Source organism: Agelaius tricolor, unplaced genomic scaffold (genome assembly GCF_023055355.1).
Source record: "Agelaius tricolor isolate 1412-34295 unplaced genomic scaffold, bAgeTri1.0.p SCAF_12, whole genome shotgun sequence".
In the NCBI taxonomy this organism is placed as follows: Eukaryota; Metazoa; Chordata; class Aves; order Passeriformes; family Icteridae; genus Agelaius; species Agelaius tricolor.
Genome location: NW_027269272.1, coordinates 5,494,335 through 5,513,281, shown reverse-complemented (window position 1 = coordinate 5,513,281; position 18,947 = coordinate 5,494,335). Strand labels below are relative to the sequence as shown.

Below are 18,947 nucleotides of genomic sequence, written 5' to 3'. Positions count from 1 at the left end.
GGCTTTTCCAACCTTAATGACTCCGTGATTCTAATTAGGCCAAGAGCAGCCAATCCCTCAGAGTCATTAGGATGGGAGAGATTCTTGAGGTGTCCCAGGTAGGCACAGAATGTATCTTCACAACTTCATACATAACCCATCTGCACAACAAGCTTAAAATTCAAAAATTTTAATGACTCGATGTTTTTCATACCTTAATAACCAATCCCTGAGTGAAGAAATACAAACACCTCTGCAAGAGGCAGCACTATATTGGAAGCAGGTTCTGGGCCAGGAGGAGGGAAGAGGAGCCCCAAACCCACTCCTGATTGTTGCCTCATTGCCCACAGCAGTGCTTTCAGCTTTTTGAGGCTTTTTCCTACTCTCCATCTGCTTTGGATATTGATAACACACCCAAAATGTTTTGTGGGCTGTGAAAGGCATTTGTAAGCATTATGAGCCAAAGGAACCATAATCCATTATGGGACTCTGGCACCCCCTAAGAGATCACTAACAGCAGAGCAGGATCCATCCAGAATCCCAGTGCAATGTGCAGTTAGTTGTGCTGGAGGGAGCTCAGCCATCCCACATTCCTCAGGTCACTGTGAGAAGTGTCCATACTTGCAGGCAGCAGCCAGGATCAGGCCAGAGCAGAGCCCTGTGGTGAGCAGGGTCAGGGCACACACCAGGGAATTGTGCTCCCTGAGCCCCACAGGAACCCTCAGCATCGATTCCTCATATGCCTACAAAGAAAAATAAATATATAACACTCATTTGGCCAGCTGTTTCTTTTTGACAGGATGAGGAACCAGAAGAGCAGCCATGCTAAAGAGCCAGAAGACCACAATCCCTGTAAACACAGCAGAAGGGCAGGATGACCCCCACTAAAAGCCAGTCAGAAAGGAAAAAAGGATTAAAAATTAATCCAGAAAGGTGTTAATCCCAGCAAAAAGGTAGCAGTTGTTAAAAAGAACCAGAGGGAGAACTCACAGGTCTGTGTTTTGTGGTGTGCCACTGACAGGAACTGTTGGTGTCAGGTGAGCAGGGAGTGTCCAATTCAGCGGGTTCCCAGCACTCTGCAGACAGCTGACCTAGGGAAAGCATTCCTGCATCACCAGGAGCCAGGCAGGATGAGCAATCAGCCTGCAAGCTTTTTCCAAATAAGAGATTTTTGCCCTACAACAGCTCAACAGAATCAATTCCCTGGGAGCCAAATCAATTCCCTGCATGGCCAAAGTGACACTGGGCAGTCTGTGCAGTGGACTTTACAACTCTTCCCTTCCTGATACAGGAGGAACCCAAGAAAGAATCTCACCTGTGAGGTATCTTGGCCCTTCTGTCCTTAACAGGGCAAAGAATTCCTGTTTAGCCTGCAGACCCCTCAACTTCAGCCATGTAGTTAGAATTTCCCCCAAAATAAGTAAGGCCATTTATCTTCTTTGCCTCCTATCAGCACATAAAAGATCTCCCTTCCAATACTTCAAATCCCTCCCCATTATTCATTAATAATAAATATTTTCCTGCTCATAACTGTAAATGTGCCAGGAAGATTTAACACCCCTTTTTTAAGTGACCAGGTAGTCCTGCCTGTCCCTATGCTTATCCAGAAAATTATTGCTCAAATTATGCACAAATAAAGAAAAAAGAGTTGAAAATCATGAGTGTGCTTGACTTGGCAGGAATGATTCTGTGACGGGACACAAAATTTGTAACAAAAATATAGGATTTTATAGTAGAGGAAATGTTTTGTATTTGAATTTCTGTATAGAGGCTTTACCCCAGAGGTCCCAGTTGTCCTTGATGGGCTGCAGCTGTAACCAATGAAGATAACTGGGATAAAAGGGGGCGGGTTAGCCAGTCAGGGAGAGTCGTGGAGGAGCCTTGATCTGAGAGAGAACAGCATGCAGAAGAAGGAGTCAGTGAAGATCTGCAGCCATGAGAATACACCAAAGAGGTATGGACTTTAGAAATCTGGTAATATCATTATGAGACTCTAGAGAAATAATAGAACAACAACATTAGTGACCCCGATGTGATGGTTAGCAGAAGATAAGACAGCTGAGAGCTGTGGAGGCCAAGAGCTGCAACAGAACATAGCCTTTGGGTCAGGACCTGTGAAAGAGTATGGCCTTTGAGCAAGGAGCTATGGGTGTTGTACATGGCCTGTGAGTCATGGAGGAATATGTGGGTTGTACATGGCCTGTGAGTCATGGAGGAATGTATGTATTGTACTTGAATATCTGTACAACTGTTAACTCATGTAAAAGAAAAGGGGGAAATATAGTAGAGGAAATGTATTTGAATATCTGTATAGAGGCTTTGCCCCAGAGGTCCTGGTTGTCCTTGATGAGCTGCAGCTGTGATGCCCTTAATTGGGCTGCAGCTGTAACCAATGAAAATAACTGGGATAAAAGGGGGTGGGTTGGCCAGTCAGGGAGAGCCTTGGAGGAGCCCTGAGCTGAGAGAGAACAGCGTGCAGAAGAAGGAGTCAGTGAAGATCTGCAGCCATGAGAATACACCAAAGATGTATGGACTTTAGAAGTCTGATAATATCATTATGGGACTCTAGAGAAATAGAACAACAACAGGATTTCATTGTTCACATAACTTGAAATACTAATTGTAGAGGATATTAGGTTCTTGTTTCACCAGAGTTTGAGACTCCAGCCATTCCAAGCTTCAGGCACAGTTTCCTACACTCTCCCTTTATATAAAGGGAATGCAGCAATAGTGTCAGAAGCTATTTGAACACTTTGATTACTGTGAATAGCTGACAGTGGCTACTGAACACACCCTGCACAGCTCTAACTGCCAAGAGAAAAGTGGTCAGAGCAGGGGGCCTTTGGCAAGCCAGGATCATGACAAACACAGGTTGTGACAACTGCCACATCTTCCAGCTGGAAGACCCCAATCAGCACAGGGATACAATGGCAGCAGCACAAGACAGAGCAACCTCTGACACAGAGCAGCCTCTGACAAGCCCCTGCCTTTGGCCAGACAGCAGCACTCAGTGAGATAGACCTTTATCATATCACAGAGGATTCACAAGAAGAAGGATGGGAGGTCACAGATCAGCAGTCATATAATGCCTAAAAGGCAGGTTGACAGTGAGGCACTGCATGGGATTTTTTTTTCCATGTCATTAGGGCTATCCAGCCAAAAAGGAGCAGGAAGGAATCAAAAGGAAGGAACCAAAAATTCACAGAACTTCAAAACTCTCTCAGCAGTGCAAATGCATCTTCACAGTAAGCACAGAGCAAGTGAAAGGTGTCAAGGAGCTCAGTGGGGTGCAGAGGGAAGGCTGAAGGGAAAAGGATGCTAGGAAGTTGACCATAAGGGTTTCTCCATTCCCTCATCATCCAGAGGACCACAGCAGCCTTTTCTAGTCCAACTTCCTCCTCAAGGATCCAGTGCAGCTGCCTCTACCTCTTCCTCACCTTCCAAATTCCCTTGGCTTTGGTTATAAAATGTGGTTATAAATTGGGGAAATGGGATCACCTGATCAAGTTCTGACACTTGGAATGATGCTGACTTAAAAGTATCCAGCAAGATAATCTTTATCATGTTCCTGAAGGAGAAAAGTCTCTAGATTTTAGCATCAAAAGGAAGAAAGCTCCTTATCAGGGCCGTGCCTTCTGCTTATGTTCACACAACTACCAAGAGCCCCATCTCAGACACAACTGTTGGAATTCAGGACATCCCTCTGGCTGTCCTGGACTGCCAGGACCCCTGCCAGGGGGCTCAGAGACCCTGGCACAGAGCCCAGGATGCCTGTGATTTTGATTATGACCCATGGAGCAAATTACCAACCTTATATGAAGATCTGCAAGCCATGACAGTTTAGGTAGAATGATAGTGAAGTTATCACAGGGTGAAAAAGTAGATTTTGGGGTTTTTGGAATGGGAGTTCAGGAGGCAAGATGGAGGAATCTGGGCATATCCAGCCTTTCTCCTTCTTCTTCTTGGCCTCCATCTTCTGCTGTGATGTTGGCACTTTTGGATTGGTTTAGAGCAGAAGCTCACTGTCTAACATAGGTGATAGGTATTGGGAAGTAACTGCAAACATTGTATATGTAGTTTTTAGTATAAAAGGATAACACAACCTCTGAGGGGGGCAGAGTGCCTGGAATGTCCTGCTGAGCAGACCTTGGCTGGACAGGTCTTGGGATCTTTTCATGGCCGCTGTGACCCCGAGAGATGTCAAAAGTCTCTTTTCCTAGCCCAACACTTGAAGAAGGAGTCAGAGCTCTTAATTTCTCAGTCTCAAGGTTGTTTATTGTTTCTTATCTATAAAAAATTTTCTCCTGCCCTGCCGAGGTCCATCCAACAGGACAGTCAGAGGCACTCTGCCTGCCCCCAGGGCAGGGTTATGTCTTTATACTAAAAATTATGTGTACAATGTTTATAGTTACTTCCCAATACCTATCACCTGTGTTAGACAGTGAGCTTCTACTCTAAACCAGTCCCAAAGTGCCAACATCACAGCAGAAGATGGAGGCCAAGAAGGAGAAAGGCTGGACATGCCCAGATCCCTCCATCTTGCCCCCTGAACCCCCATACCAAAAACCCCAAAATCTACTTTTTCACCCCATGATAACTTCACTATTATTCTACCTAAACTGTCGTGGCTTGCAGATCTTCATATAAGGTTGGTAATTTGCTCCACAGGTCATAATCAAACCCACAGGTGTTTTGGGCTCTGTGCCAGGGCTTCTGAGCCCCCTGGCAGGGGTCTTGGCCATTCTGGACAGCCAGAGGGATGTTCTGGGTTCCCACAGACAAGAGGAAGAATTTTATAGATAAGATACAACAAACAACCTTGAGACCAAGAAATTAAGAGTTCTGACTCCTTCTTCAAGCGCTGGGCTGGGAAAAGAGACTTTCAACGCATCTTGGGGTCACTGTAACCGGCTAGAGACCCCAGACACAGCCAGATTTGGGACTGCCCAAGAGCACCCATGAGGATCTCACCATGGCAGCAGCAGAGCAGCACCTCAGGGCTCTGCAGAGCCACCAAAGCCTGGTGTGTGGCCCAGGCTGGGCGGTGGTAGCGGGCGTGCACGGGCACGGCGCCACGGAAGCAGCGGGAGCAGCGCGCCTCCAGCTCCAGGAACAGCAGCAGCACAACAGCCTTGGCCAGGTACTCAGGAGCCTCCAGGTCTATGGCATCAGGGAATAGCACTGCCTGCAAGCAGAGAGAGACACAGCAGTGGTGGTGATGGAAATCAGAAAGTGCTTCCCCCCCTCGTTCTGACACTGAGAGTGATTCTGTGGTCAGGATTATCAGGTTGGGAATTCCTTAATTCCCAGCCTTAAGCTGTTCCAAAATACCTTTCCAAGACTGTCCTCCAGGAGTGTGGAGAAAGTTCACAGTGCCACTGTGTCTACAGCCAGACCTGTGAGGTGTCAGCTCAACAATGGTGCCCACAGCCTTTGCCACCCATGTTTTAGACCAATTAAGCACCTAAGCAGATAAAAGCCACAACCTTTGCACATCTCTCTAATGTGAAGCAAAGACTGGGCAGCAGTACAGAAAGCTGGGATGAAAATGAAGCTGGGATAAAAACCAAAGGAGCTGGGAAGCTCCTCAGTCCAACCACAGCACACAACTTAGAGCTCACCAGCACCTCTCTGGGCATTTCTGTGCTGGTGTTCACAGGGGTCCCAGGATGAGGGAAGAGATGAGAATCTTGACTCCATGTTTCAGAAGGCTGATTTATTATTTTATTGTATATATTATATTAAAAGAAAATGATATATTAAAATTATACTAAAAGAATAGCAAAAAGGATTTCATCAGAAGGCTAGCAAGGAATAGAAAGGAATGGAATGATAATAAAATCTTGTGACTAACCAGAGTCTGAGACAGCTGGACTGTGATTGGCTATCAATTAAAAACAACCAACATGGACCAATCAAAGATGCACCTGTTGCATTCTACAGCAGCAGATAATTATTGTTTTTCTTTTCTTCTGAGGCTTCTCAGCTTTTCAGGAGAAAAATTCTGGCAAAGGGATTTTTCAGAAAATATCATGGCTACTGGTTTCCCTTCTACCTTCTGAACCCCAGGCCCTTTTACCACAGCTGCTCACCTGGGGCTAAGAGAGGAGCAGCAGCTCCCTGGTACATCCCCTGTGTGTGACAATACCAGCAGCACCAGGGGATGCCAAGCAAGCTGGGCTACAAGGAGACACCAGGAAGATTATATTGTTTGGCACCTCCTTCCAGGAATAACCACCTTGGTTCAATGAGCCAGATAATGAGCAGACATTCCAAGTCCCTGAGTCCTTCCCTGACTCACTGCCACATCTCCTGGTGCTGGGGCCATTACCTTGGTCAGGTTGTGCTGCTGCAGCGTTGCCAGCTCGTAGGGATCCACGTAGATTCCAGGTGGCAGACGCACCTGAGCTGCCACTGCACATCCTCCTGCATCCTCCCCCAGCTCTACCTTCACCAGCAAGTCCCTTCAAACAGCAACAGGAGCAAAACATTTACACCCACACTTCAAAAGTAGGGCACAAGTCCTGTGAGAGACATTTCTCAGAGGAGATGAGATCTCACATTGAGTGCAACTCATTCTGATCACATTTCCCTGTCCAGCCTTCTTAACCTCAACCCCACATCCACGGCCAAAATGAAGTTTCACTTCTTTGTTAATGTCTCAGAACCACCAACAGCCTCCACAAAAGCTTTAGAAAGGGGCCTCCTATTTTCCCTCCACTACAGCTGGTTAATCCCTTGGTGCTGTTAATACATTCCCAGGGATCATGGCCCAGGAAGTTGCTACAATTCCACATGAAAAGAAGTTTCTTCCAACAGACAAGCCTGGGGCACGTTATGGTGATGGAGGGCAGGGAGAGGACTCACCTGTGAAACCCCTCCTTCAGCAGCTCCTGTGTGACAGTGGTGACCCGACAGGCTGCCTGCACATCTAAGGTGACACAGAGCCAACAGTGTAACAGCACAGCGACCACAGAGGCTGGAGAAGTTTTATAACTCACGAATGCCTCATCTGCAAACCCTCTCCCAGAAGAAGGGAAGCAGTACTTGACTGTGACCAAAGAGCAGGAGAGCTTTCTTGGTTCACTGGCCGAGCCATAGTTCCCAAATCCAGAGTCACAGGATGGTTTGGGTTGGAAAAGATCTTCAAGCCCATCTTGTCCCAACCCTCAGCTTTGGGCAGGGAGGGATCCCCAAGACCAGGGTGCTCCAGGTCTGTCCTTCAACACCTCCAGCCACAGCTGCTCTGGGCAACCTGTGCCAGGGCCTCACCACCCTCACACGGAAGAATTCCGTCCCAATATCCCATCTAACCCTGCCCTCTGGCAGTGGGGAGCCATTCCCTGTGTCCTGTCACTCCATTCCCTGTCCCCAGTCCCTCTCCAGCTCTCCTGGAGCCCCTTTAGGCACCGGCAGGGCCTCTGAGCTCTCCCTGAATCCTTCCCTTCTCCAGGCGGAACACCCCCAGCTCTCCCAGCCTGGCTCCAGAGCAGAGTGGCCGCACCCCTCCCACCCCGCGCTCCTTTCGCGGCGCGGTTCCCCGCGGGCACTCACGGAGGGCGCAGAGCAGCGCGCCCAGCCCGGCCCCGACCCGCACCGGCCCCCGCCGCCCGCCCGCCATGGCGGCCCGCTCCTCACGGCCCGCGCGGGCTGCCCCTCGCGCCGCCTGACCGCGCGGGGCCCGCCCATCCCTTGCTCCGCGGCGCCGTGTTCCGCAGGCGTTGGTGAGGGCAGCCCGAAGGGGGCCTTGAGTAGAGGGGGCCTTTACCGCCGGGGCTCGGCGGCGGCGGCGGAGCCATGGCAACCGCCCGGAGAGGCCGGACCGCCCAGGGGGAGGAGCGGGAGCGGGAGATGGAGCTGGAGGAAGAAGAGGAGGAAGGAGAAGAGGAAGAAATGTGTTTCTGCGCCCCCCGAGGTGAGGGGACGGGGCGAGAGTGTAAGGGAGACAGGGAGTTCCTGGAGCAGGGCCAGCGGAGGCTGTGGAGGAAGGGCCTGGAGCATGTGGGTGCCCAGGAAAGGCTGAGGGAGCTGGGGCTGCTCAGCCTGGAGAGGAGCCCCAGCTGAGAGGGGCCCTCAGCCCTGGCTGGCCCTGGCTGCAGGGAGGGGCAGAGCAGGGCCGGGCTCTGCTCCAGGCCCAGCCATGGCACCAGAGCCACGGGCAGGGCCTGAGCCCAGGCAGCTCCACCTGGACATGAGGAAGAACTTTCCTGGGCAGTGCCTGAGCCCTGAACAGATCCCAGAGAGGGTGTGGGGTCTCCCTCAGTGGGGATATCCCAGAGCTGTCTGGGCACAATGTGTGCCCTGGGCTCTGGGATGGCCCTGCTGGAGCAGGGAGGTGGCACCAGATGGACTCACTGTGGTCCCCCCTGCCCCTCCCAGGATGGGCCCGGCTGGGAGGGACCAACCCGGCCCTGCCCCGCTGCCCCTCGAGCTCAGAGCTCGGGCCTCGGCCGTTCGTGCGGCTGAACCGTGGCTATGAACGGCCCCGGCCCTGACCCACACCCGGCTGTGCTGCCGGAGCCGCCGGTGACGCCGGCAGAGAAGGGCTCAGCCCGGTTACCGGGAGATCCAAACGCTCTTTGCCGCAGATCCGAAGAGCTGCTCCCGTTTGTGCTTCTCATCTTCGCAGAATCCCGGAATGGTTCGGGTTGGAGGGACCTTAAAGCTCCTCTCGTTCCAGCCTCTGCCATGGGCAGGGATACCTTCCACTACTCCATGTTCCTCCAAATCCCCGCCAGCCTGGCACTGGAAATTTTCACTATTAAGGACATTACTGCATGTTCGAACTCTTTCCTATGTGAATTTATAAAAGGAGGAAGTGTTTCCAATTCTGCCTCAAAACAGCTTTTCAACAATAATGCCATTTTTCTTGATGTGGAGAAATACATTGTTTTTTGGGGGTAAAATATGTTACTTTGCCTTACTACAGTCTGGAAATCACCTTCGTGTTTGACATATTTTCACTCATTTAAAACCAAATTTTTCATTGGTTTTAAACCAATAAAAATATTTAAACCAACAAAAACATTGGGTTTTAAGCAATTTATTTTATTCAAAATAAAAGTAACACCTGCACTCAGTGCAGTCCTCTGAGCTGGGAAACAGGATCTGCAACTCATTTGGATTTTTAAGTCCCCTCTAATTTAATTTCATAATTAAATTAGAATGGGTTTTAAGCCCATTCTGACCCAAGCCACTCTGGGGTTCTGTGATTTTGCTGAACTCCTGACAAAAGGAGCACCACTGAGTGTCACTGCCATATTTTCTGGAAAAATCCCTTCACCAGGATTTCTCTCCTGGGAAGCTGAGAAGCCTCAGAGAAAAAGGAAAACAACATTGCCTCATTTGCTTCTCCTGTGTTTTGCTCCTTTGGAATGTGGTTGGAGATTGTTTATCCAACATGTGAATTGTTTTTACTTAATGACCAATCACTGTCAAGCTGTGTTGGGACTCTAGAAGCAGTCATGAGTTTTTCATTAGTATCTTGTTCTGTAAGTATCCTTTCTCTATTCTTTAATATTGTTTTAGTATAGCATTCTTTAATATAATACCATAAAATAATAAATTAGCCTTGTAAGAACATGGAGTCAGATTTATCATTTCCTTCCTGCCACAGGATACCCCAGAAAATACCACAACTGAGAGACTCTGCCCCCTGTTTTCCTTTTTCCCTGTTTCCCAGGGACAGCTGCTGGGGACTCTGATGGAGCCAGGATGATTTTCAGTGCACAGAAATGTGGAGTCTGCTTCCAGCCCCCCTCCATCATCCTCATCTACAGAGACAATGTCCAGGACAAGACTCGCCAGCGCATCATGCCCATCAGGAATTTCTCCAGGTTCTCAGGTGAGGGGCATTCCTTCCTGAATGCATTCCTTCCTGTCTGCAGGAATGAATTCACTCTTTTCCTCCAGCTGCATGCAGAGGAGTCCATTGGTAGCAGCACCCTGAGTGCCCTCCCAGCAGCCTGCAGGGAGAGGCTGTGCTGGGGTTGTTGTAAATCAAAGGCAACTCCGACGTTGGTGAGGGAGAGAGAATGATGCATCTGACTCCATCATCAGAAGGCTAATTAATGATTTTATTATATTACACTATGTACATTGTATCTAAACTGAATCTGCCATGCACTCACAACTGCTTGCACTGCTTAGAACTGCACTCATCTCTGGTTCTCTCGTGACTGTCCCATGACAGTCTGACACACACAACACACACACACACACTCTCTCTTGGCCCTGATAGGCCACGGGAACAAAACATCCTCACTTTGGGTAAACAATTTCCACATCGCATTCTACTTTAGCACAACACAGGCACAGCAAGTGATAAGAATTGTGTTAAGTTCAGAGAATGTGAATCTCAGAAATCTTTGAGAAGAATTGTGCCTTGCTTTTTTCTGTGAAGAGAAATGTGGCAACGGGGTAATGTTGCCTCTCCCAGGAGCCCACATGTCAATGGCTCTCTGAGCCTGGAGGGTTTGGAGGCACCCCTGGGGAGGGTTTGGGAGGAGGTGTGTCAGTGGGAAGAGGTTTGTTGGAGCTGTGTTGGCTCTCCCCAGACTGCAGCAGGGCTGCTGAGCAGCTGAAGAACAACCCTCGGCACAAGCCCTACCTGGAAGGGGTCTCCCTGCGCCAGCTAGAGAAGCTCTACAGCTTGCTGAGAGATCATCTGGAAGGACAGAGCCTGTCTGAGAGCTTGGGAAGATACCACCACGAACACACCATTGACCCAGAGGAGGACATGAACAAACTGGATGACAAGGAACTGGCCAAAAGGAAGAGCATCATGGATGAACTCTTCGAAAAGAACAGGAAGAGGAGGGATGACCCTGACTTTGTTTACAACGTTGAGGTGGATTTCCCACAGGATGAGCACCTGGAGGCCTGTGCTTGGGACACGGAGTCAGATGAAGAAATGTGATTCCAGACAAAGACAGGATGTTCAGAGACAAGTCTCAGTGTCCCAGCAGAGAGAACAATGTCACCATACACTGGCTCAGGAGAACCCAAGGTGCCACAGCAATCCCAGGCTTAAGTGAGCTTTATTTAAGAAGCCAGACTTGATTAAATGGAAACTGCATAGCTGAAATTGTTGGCTGGTTTTAGTCTTTTTCTACATAAAAGAATTTTGAATTATTTAATCTTTCCATTTTTTACATTTCAGTCAGCTTTGGCTGAAAATGAGGTGTTAAATATTCATGTCCTGAGGACACTGTTAAAGCTGTACTGTACAAATAGGGTGATTATTATTGCCTGCTGGGAAGTTAAATATGTATCAGTCATTCTGGATAAATCAACTCTGCATTGAGAATATTACTCTCACATTTCCCTAGCATGATTAAATCTCTAGTTTTATCTTACACAAAAATAAGTCCTTACATGTAAGAGAATAGGAATATCTTGAAAATGAATTAGTCTTGAAAGTACTTTTGAAAACACAGTCATTTCAAACTGCTAAAATGGGATGATTGGATCCTTACACTCCTGGGTGATGCTTCCTCATAAGTGCTCAGTTCTGGGAGAATGTGCTTAAAGTATCTGAAAAACCAGAGTGGTAGAAGGTCAGAGGCTGGGGATGGTTCTAGAGTAAGACAAACTTGTCCCACTGAAGGTTTTAATCCAGCTGTCTACCTTGGCTGGCCTCTACTACATCAGTCCTGCTCTCATGTAATACCTGGAGGACTAAGATTAGGATTCTTTGGGAAATTTTACAACTCCAAAAGCTTTCTGGGTTTTGGCTTTCTGAACCCAGGCAGCTGTGAGGGCTGAGGGTGAGATGGGCCTTCATCCCAAACTGAGGGGCCTCAACACACTGCTGAAATAACTAAGAGGAGTGGCTGGAGGAGCAGCTGGAAGAGCTCTCCTCCTACACCCCAAAATGAGTCACTGCTGTGAAAAACATGGAGCAAGTGTCAGTTAAACCAGAGTGCTTTACTAGAGAGGACAAGGGAGCTCACACTTGGCCAAGGGGGTCTTCAGTCAGGAGAGAAATAAAAGATGAGGCCTCACTTGTCAAAATTAAAAAAAAAAAAGTGAAGGCCGACTCTGCTCTCCCAGGACAGGAAAGGGCATGCAGGGGTCTGGCACAGGCCTTGCCTCAACAATTGCAACGTAACAACACAGAAAGATCTCCCACTTGGGAGGAAGAGGGCCCCTGGGAATTTCTCCTCCACTTCCAGCCTCCCCCAGCTTCATCCTGCCCAGGACATGGCCTGTGCCCAGCCCCAGGCCCCCTCTCCAGTGAGGGCTACATGAGGCCAAAGGAGTGCCTGGACTGTGAGGTTCCTGGTCCCCATTCCTCCAGCCCAGCCCAGACCTTCAGCAGGGAGCCATACTGGTCTTCCCAGTTTGGGATCCTCTGGGAACATGACAGGAAGGCTCTTGACAGCCAGCTTTAGATCATGCATAAAGACATGACATGGGACAGATCCCAAAACAGTCCCCTCAGCAGCCTCCTGGTGAGCACATCCCACCAGCCACAGCCCTCTGCACTTCACTCCCACCGATCCTGACCTGCCTGGCTGCCAGACACATCCAGGCCTTGACATCTGCACTTGTAGGCAGAACATTGTGGGACACTGTGTCCAAAGCCTTGCTGAGGCACAGGGAATCCACCACTCTGCCCTTGCCTACACACTCATCCATTTCATCCTGAGAGGAAGGGTTGGGTCATCCTGAAGGCAGGTTGGGCAGGCATAATTTAGCCTCCGCAGCCCATGCTGACTTCTGACTTTTCCAGCCACCCTCTTTTTCTAGAGCTGTGCTCCAAACAAAGAACATTTCTTCCATGGGTTTCCCAACGTGAGGGTGACTGCCCTGTTGCTCTCTGGGATGGCCTTTTGGCTGTTACTGAAGCTGGGTGGGACCCCTGGGTTCTCCAGTCACCAAGGACCTTCCCTGATCACCATGGCCTGGCAAAGATGCTGAGAGCAGCTTTGTAAAGACACCTCAGAAAGTGGAATCTCCTCCTGCTGCCCCAACATCCCCTCACATCACAGCTCCAAGTGAGCCATGGCCTTCCAGGCACCATGATGAGGGAATGTTGAATATCCCCATCAGCTCCATACAATTAAGAATCCCTCCTTCTTATCCATGCCCTGGGCAGTGCCAGGTGCCTGGGTTCCTCCCTGTGTGTTCTCCCACAGCTGCACCCCATGCCAGATGGAGCAGCAGCATTGGCTGTGGAGGTGGGGAAGGACAGACATCCCTCTCCAGCTGTGGAGGTAAGGAAGGACACACATCCCTCTCCAGCTGTGGAGGTGAGGAAGGACACACATCCCTCTCCAGCTGTGGAGGTGGGGAAGGACACTCATCCCCCTCCAAGCCCAGCCCCAGGGAGAGGGGAGCTCGCAGGGGCACCCACTCACCCTGCCAGCAGGGAGACACCAGAATGCAATTGGGGAATGGTGTAGGGATGTATTTATAGGTCACTGCTGTCCCCCAGGGTGCAGCTTACAGGCAGAAGAAGGGTTGAAATAGGCTGAGGGATTCCCCACTTGGGGCCTGCTTTGGTTTTGGCTATTTCAGTCTAAAACTGGGGCAGAAAGCAGTCATTTCCCAGCCAGATCTGACAGATGGGTCTCCAGAGCCTGTACTGCTCTCAGCCCCAGTGGAGCTGCTGGCTGGTCTAGCAGGGTCTGACCCATGCATTTTCCAGCCTTGCACAGCCAGCAGCCACACCAGGCTCCCCCATGAGCCCAGTCCCACACCCGTGCCTGGGAAGGGTTTGCCCTGCTGCCAGCCTTGGCTCCCCTGCCTGCACCATCCCTGGCATCCTCCCAGCTTCAGACCAGCCTTGGGCATCTCCCTCCATCACCTCACAGGGCAACTCCACCAGGCTTGATCCCCAGCACACCCCACATCACCGACTGAGCCCACCCACACCCAGGCAGGACAAGCCCCCAGAATTCCACTCCAACCCTGCTGCACACTTCCCTGTGCCCTGTTCCCATTAAACACGTTTCACTAGAAAAATCCCAACAGTGCCACAGGAATAAAGCCACTCCTGTTCTCAGAAGGGCTTTTGAGTTAGCACAAACCACCATCACTTCTCCTTTCCCCTCAGTGACCCCCGAGGAGCAGAGCAGCACTTCCCCAGGTAGTGCTTGCTGCTCTGGCAGAGGCAGAGCTGCTGTGAGCAGAGCTGGGTGGAGGAAACCCCCGGGCACTGCCCGCCAGAGCAGGGCTTGCAGAACAAGGAGGAAGGATTTCTCGTTTCCTTTGTATGTTTAATCCAGCAGTCACTGGAGAAATAGAAATCCATGATAAAATATCACTGAGGGATGTAATTTACTCTCCTGCTTTTCAATCGATATTTCCTGTTGCTGCAACTTGGGCTGTTTCTAATGGACTTTTCTGGCCCAGACTGTGACTTAGTGGAGAAACAACACCCCAAAATGTGTCTTTGAGCCCTGCTGACAACGCCTGTGTTTATCAGCACACCCACATGGTGCATGAGCAGGGTTGCCTGCAGTGCTGGCAAGAGCAGAGTGGAAAGCTGTGGCTACAGAGACCCTTCTCCACAAGTGATGTTTGCTCCAGCCTGGGGCACTTTGTGGAGGCTGGTTGCAGATCTGGAAGACTTTTTGAGTTGGCTACAGGTGGGAATAAATAAAAGGAACTGCTGGAAGGTCGGGGGCAAAGCAGTGCTGGAGAAAATTGTCACAGAATCCCAGAGTGGTCTGGGTTGGAAACGACCTTAAAAATCCATCTGGTTACACTTTCCTCTAGATCACATTGCTCCAAGCCCACTCCAACTTGGCCTTGTACACTTCCACACATGAGCATTCAAAGATTTTCTGGGCAACCTGTCCTTTCAGCCAAGGCATGTTTGATGTCATGTCCACCCAGCTCTCACCAGCACCAGCTGAAGGTTTCTGCTGCAGACACGTTCCTCGAGGATTCCCAGCGCTCCATCACCAGACACAGCTCTCACCCTTTGGTACCATGAGGGCAGGAATGGCAGCTCTCCCAGCACCTCCTGTCCTGCATCCATCCGCTTTCCATCTTCACCACCTCGGAGGGGTTATCACCTGCACTCCTGACCACCCCCTATTATTGACTCTTCCCGAGCCCTTCCTCTTCCTCAGCCATTAGTATGGGCTGGACACCCCACACCGATTTTTCACCATTTTCAGCAGCTTCTCCTTGAGCATGAGGAAGACAACCACGAAGGCCACCAGGAGCGTCAGGCAGGTGGGCAGAGCCAGCACCAGGTAGAGCAGCTCCATGTTGGCCGTCTGCCATTGGCAGCTCTGCAGGACGGGCTGGGGCAGCGCGCCGGGGCTGAGCGCGCGGGGGCCATGCCTGCAGGTCACCTCCTGCCTGTCAGGGACATGCAGGCCCTGGGCCTGCTGCAGGGCGTCCCACCAGCCCAGCGTGCAGCAGTTGTAGGGGTTCTGGCTGAGGTAGAGCTCCCGCAGGCTCCTGCCCAGCGGTGCCTGGTGTGGCAGGTCCCGCGGCAGGGCCGGCAGGCAGGTGTCCCGCAGGTCCAGGCTGCGCAGCCTCAGCGCGCCCAGCCAGGCGGGGAACGCGGCCAGGCAGTTCCCAGAAAGGTCCAAGCGCACCAGGCTGCTCAGGGCAGAGAAGTCCGTGGTGGAGGAGAGGCTGGTGTTCCTCAGAGACAGCACCTGCAGTGTTAGGACGAGGTCCTGCAGCCAGCCCAGGTCCCTGGACAGCAGCTGGCGGTTGTCAGAGAGGTCCAGGTGCATCAGCGATGTCCCCTGGAAGGGGCGGCCGCCCATCCCCTGCAGACCACAGCCAGCCAAGGAGAGGTGGCTCAAGGTCTCCACGCCCCTGATGTCCACGCAGGACAGACTCTGGGCCTCACCTGGCTGGGGACAGAGGTCAACCCGGTTGTAGCTGAGGTCCAGTGTAGTGATCTTCCTGGTGTGGGTGAAAATCCCAGGAGGAAGAGCCTGCAGCCTGTTGGAGCTGAGGTTGAAGAGCTTCAGGCTGGGCAGGATGTCCCCAGTGCCCACCTTCACCCCCAGCTCCACCAGCTGGTTGTGGCTGAGGTCCAGCTCTGTCAGCATGGCCAAGGGGTCCTCCTCCGACAGGTGAAATGCCTCCAGGCAGTTCTGGTTGAGCTTCAGGTGGGTCAGGGAGGGCATCTGGGCAAGGAAATCATCTGGCAGGCCCCAGACCTCGTTCTGGCTCATGTCCAGGAGGCGCAGGGAGGAGAGGTTGCTGTGGCAGAGCTCATCCCAGAGCCTGACCGTGGTGATGTTGGTGGAGTTGCCATCGATGATCAGGAACTGCATGGTGACGTTGGCCAGGGAGGTGCCGTTGGGGAGCCGCTGGTAGAAGCTCATCCTGTTGTCCTGCAGCAGCAAGGAGTGCAGCTTGCTCTGCCTTGGCAGCACAGGGAAGAACAGCAGGCGGTTGTGGGACAGGTCCAGCACCTCCAGCTCAAAGAGGTCATCAATTTCCATGGTCAGAAACCACTCAATGACATTGTTGCTGAGATTGAGCACCCTGAGCTGGGTCAGGTCAAACCCCACCAGACATGGGAGGTAGTTGTAAGCTAAGTTCAGCCTCTGCAGCCTCTGCAGCCCTTCAAAGGCATTGTCAATCTCAAAGATGTAGTTCTTCTCCAGGTTCAGCTCCAGCAGCTCTGTCAGGTTTGTGAAGGTGGACGAGTCCAACCTCATGATGATGTTCCTGGCCAGAGACAGGGACTCCAAGGAAGAGATGTTTGAGACTAAAACTGATACCATGTCCTCCCTGAGCTGGTTTCCAGTCAGATCCAGCATCCTCAAGGCCGGCAGAGCAGAAAGAGCAGCAGCTGTCAGCGAGTAGTTGGTGAAGAGCAGGTTGTCTGTCAAGGAGAGCACCTCCAGGCCTTGGCTGCTGAGGAAGGCACCGGGCTCAATGAGCTCCAGCCGGTTCCTGGTCAAGCTGAGATGCCAGAGCTGGGGATACAGGAGCAGGGAGGCATTGCCCAGGACCTGGATAGTGTTGTCATCAAGAAACAGCTCCTCGGTATCGCCTCGAAGGTTTCCTGGGATGGAACTCAGCCATCTGCCAGTGCAGTCCATGATGCTCTGCACCTGAAGAAAGAGGAGGATATCTAACACCACCTGGGAGGCAGGAGATGAAGAGGGAGCAGTCTGGGGAGCACAGGAAGGGGGGAGGAGGTGGCTCTTTGCTTGTAGCCTTGGCACACCAGTCCGCTCCAACCAGTAGCTGGGATGGAGAAGGTCTGGAGATGCTGAGCTGCCTGGGCTTTGCCAGGCAGGACCAAGCACTCAGACGGGTGAGGGTTCACAAGAGAGGACTTACAAGCGCACAGCCCCCAGGAGATGATGCCCAGGCTGCATCCATCCTGCTTCCCCATCCCACTGCCAGGAGGAGAAGAAGCAGGGAGAGACCAGGGAGCGGGGCCTCCATCTCAGTGGCGGCACTCCTGTGGAGAGGGAGGCAGAAGGGAGGAGGTCAGGAGCTGCAAACTGTCCACCCCAAAAGCCCCAGGTGATGCTGCCCGTGGAATAAAGGGCACAGAGCCTTGGCACTGAGCCCACCCACCCCTTCAGAAGCCCTGGTGGGGCTCCCCCAGTTTGGGGAAGGGCAGGCACGGGGGTGGCAGCACACGGGGGGAAGGCACCGTCACTGCTGCACAGCTGCTCGTGAAGGCCACTGAGCTGCATCCTTCCAGCAGGGTGGCCCCCAGCAGGGCTCATGTGCCCCCTCTTGGCACCAAACACTCCCCCAGGGGACACCAGCCCACCCCCCCACGTCCCCCCACTGCCCATGCCTGCTGGGGACCCTTCCAGGGAAGCAGAGGCTCTCCAGCAGGAGCTGGCCCATCACTGACCTGGTGGGAGCGGAGCTGACGGCATTTGCATCTGGGGAAAAGCTGAAACTCAGGCAAATGAGCAGTGAGGGCTCAGCCAGTGTTTGACACACAGCACTTTCACAGCTGCCACTGCATGAAGGAGAACAGGGTTATTTTGGGTAGCCAGGGAGCCAGAGCCTCTCAGCACAGAGGGAGCAGGGCATGTCCTGGGCTATCTCCTTCCTTGGGACAGCCAAAGTGTTGAGCTGGTGCCTTATCAAAGCAGGATTTATTTCTCTGGGGGAGATGGAGAGGCAGTCCCCTTTCCCCAGGCTGCAACAGACACACAGCACCTTTCACCCTCTCAAATCCTTGGGGTCCAGCAGCAACTCCTACCCAGGCACGGTGGCAGGAGAGGAACCCTGCTGTCCTGGACCTCGGTCCTTGCTGCACCCAAAGAACACAGTTTTGGTTCTCTGCAGAAACTCCCACTTTCCTTCACCCACCTCAACCTTCCTCAGCTTCTCCCGACACCAGAAGCACCTCCATCCTCCCAGTGCTCCCTGGAGCTGGTGGGATGGCACCTGGCCAGGCAGGAGAGGAGGCAGCAGCCCCAGCAGGAAACCCTTGCCCGCAGCCCTACACCAGAGCCCACATCCAAGAGCTCTGGGAGCTGCCGGGCTGCTCCCCACGCTTCACACCAACCCCAGCATGAGCCCACGCAGCCACAGCCCTTCGAGCACGGCTGTTGGTGACACGCAGGTCCCCAGACGGGCTCAGGAACCCCCACACTGGGTGTTTCCCCCAGCACAGGTAAGGGGTGCAGTTACTCACCGCGTGGGCTTTGGCACGCTCCATCCTGCAGCCCCTCAGCTGCTCTCAGGGGGTCCTGGGGACAGGGCTAGGGGTCTGTGTGCCACCCTCAGGGTCTGTGTGCCACCCTGGGGGTCCGTGTGCCACCCTGGGGGCCGTGTGCCACCCGCCCTGTGGCTGAGCACCAATTTAGGCTTTGCGGAAGGAGCGACGGAAGCTGCAGTCACATGGAGGCAGCGAGCGGGCCCTGCTGCTCTGCTCACTGAGCACAGCACTCCCTGCACGGGTCATGCACTCACTCACACCCTGCAGGGAGGAACCACGGGGCCCAGCAGGCAGCCAGGGTGTCACACAGCTCCTGGGGACAAGCCTTGCATGGTGA

The 18,947-nt window shown here is 52.3% G+C and overlaps 3 protein-coding genes across 3 annotated transcripts; 1 reads left to right on the top strand and 2 right to left on the bottom strand.

The window, feature by feature from the left end:
* Nucleotides 1-153: 153 nt before the first annotated feature.
* On the bottom strand, nt 154-7,633 carry PIGX (phosphatidylinositol glycan anchor biosynthesis class X). The gene is made up of 6 exons (XM_071437295.1): nt 7,534-7,633; nt 6,847-6,910; nt 6,311-6,443; nt 4,951-5,164; nt 970-1,070; nt 154-722 (listed from the first exon to the last, which is right to left on the bottom strand). Exons 1-6 carry the CDS (start codon nt 7,598-7,600, stop codon nt 579-581), a joined length of 723 nt encoding a protein of 240 aa, XP_071293396.1. The 5' UTR covers nt 7,601-7,633; the 3' UTR covers nt 154-578.
* Nucleotides 7,634-7,736: 103 nt separating this feature from the next.
* Nucleotides 7,737-11,065, top strand: CEP19 (centrosomal protein 19). Its single transcript, XM_071437293.1, has 3 exons — nt 7,737-7,894; nt 9,662-9,823; nt 10,536-11,065. The coding sequence occupies exons 1-3, from the start codon at nt 7,777-7,779 to the stop codon at nt 10,895-10,897; spliced, it is 642 nt and encodes a 213-aa protein (XP_071293394.1). The 5' UTR covers nt 7,737-7,776; the 3' UTR covers nt 10,898-11,065.
* Nucleotides 11,066-11,206: 141 nt separating this feature from the next.
* NRROS (negative regulator of reactive oxygen species) lies at nt 11,207-17,911 on the bottom strand. Its single transcript, XM_071437294.1, has 3 exons — nt 17,792-17,911; nt 17,260-17,383; nt 11,207-17,027 (listed from the first exon to the last, which is right to left on the bottom strand). The coding sequence occupies exons 2-3, from the start codon at nt 17,365-17,367 to the stop codon at nt 15,069-15,071; spliced, it is 2,067 nt and encodes a 688-aa protein (XP_071293395.1). The 5' UTR covers nt 17,368-17,383; nt 17,792-17,911; the 3' UTR covers nt 11,207-15,068.
* Between the last annotated feature and the right edge of the window lie 1,036 nt (nt 17,912-18,947).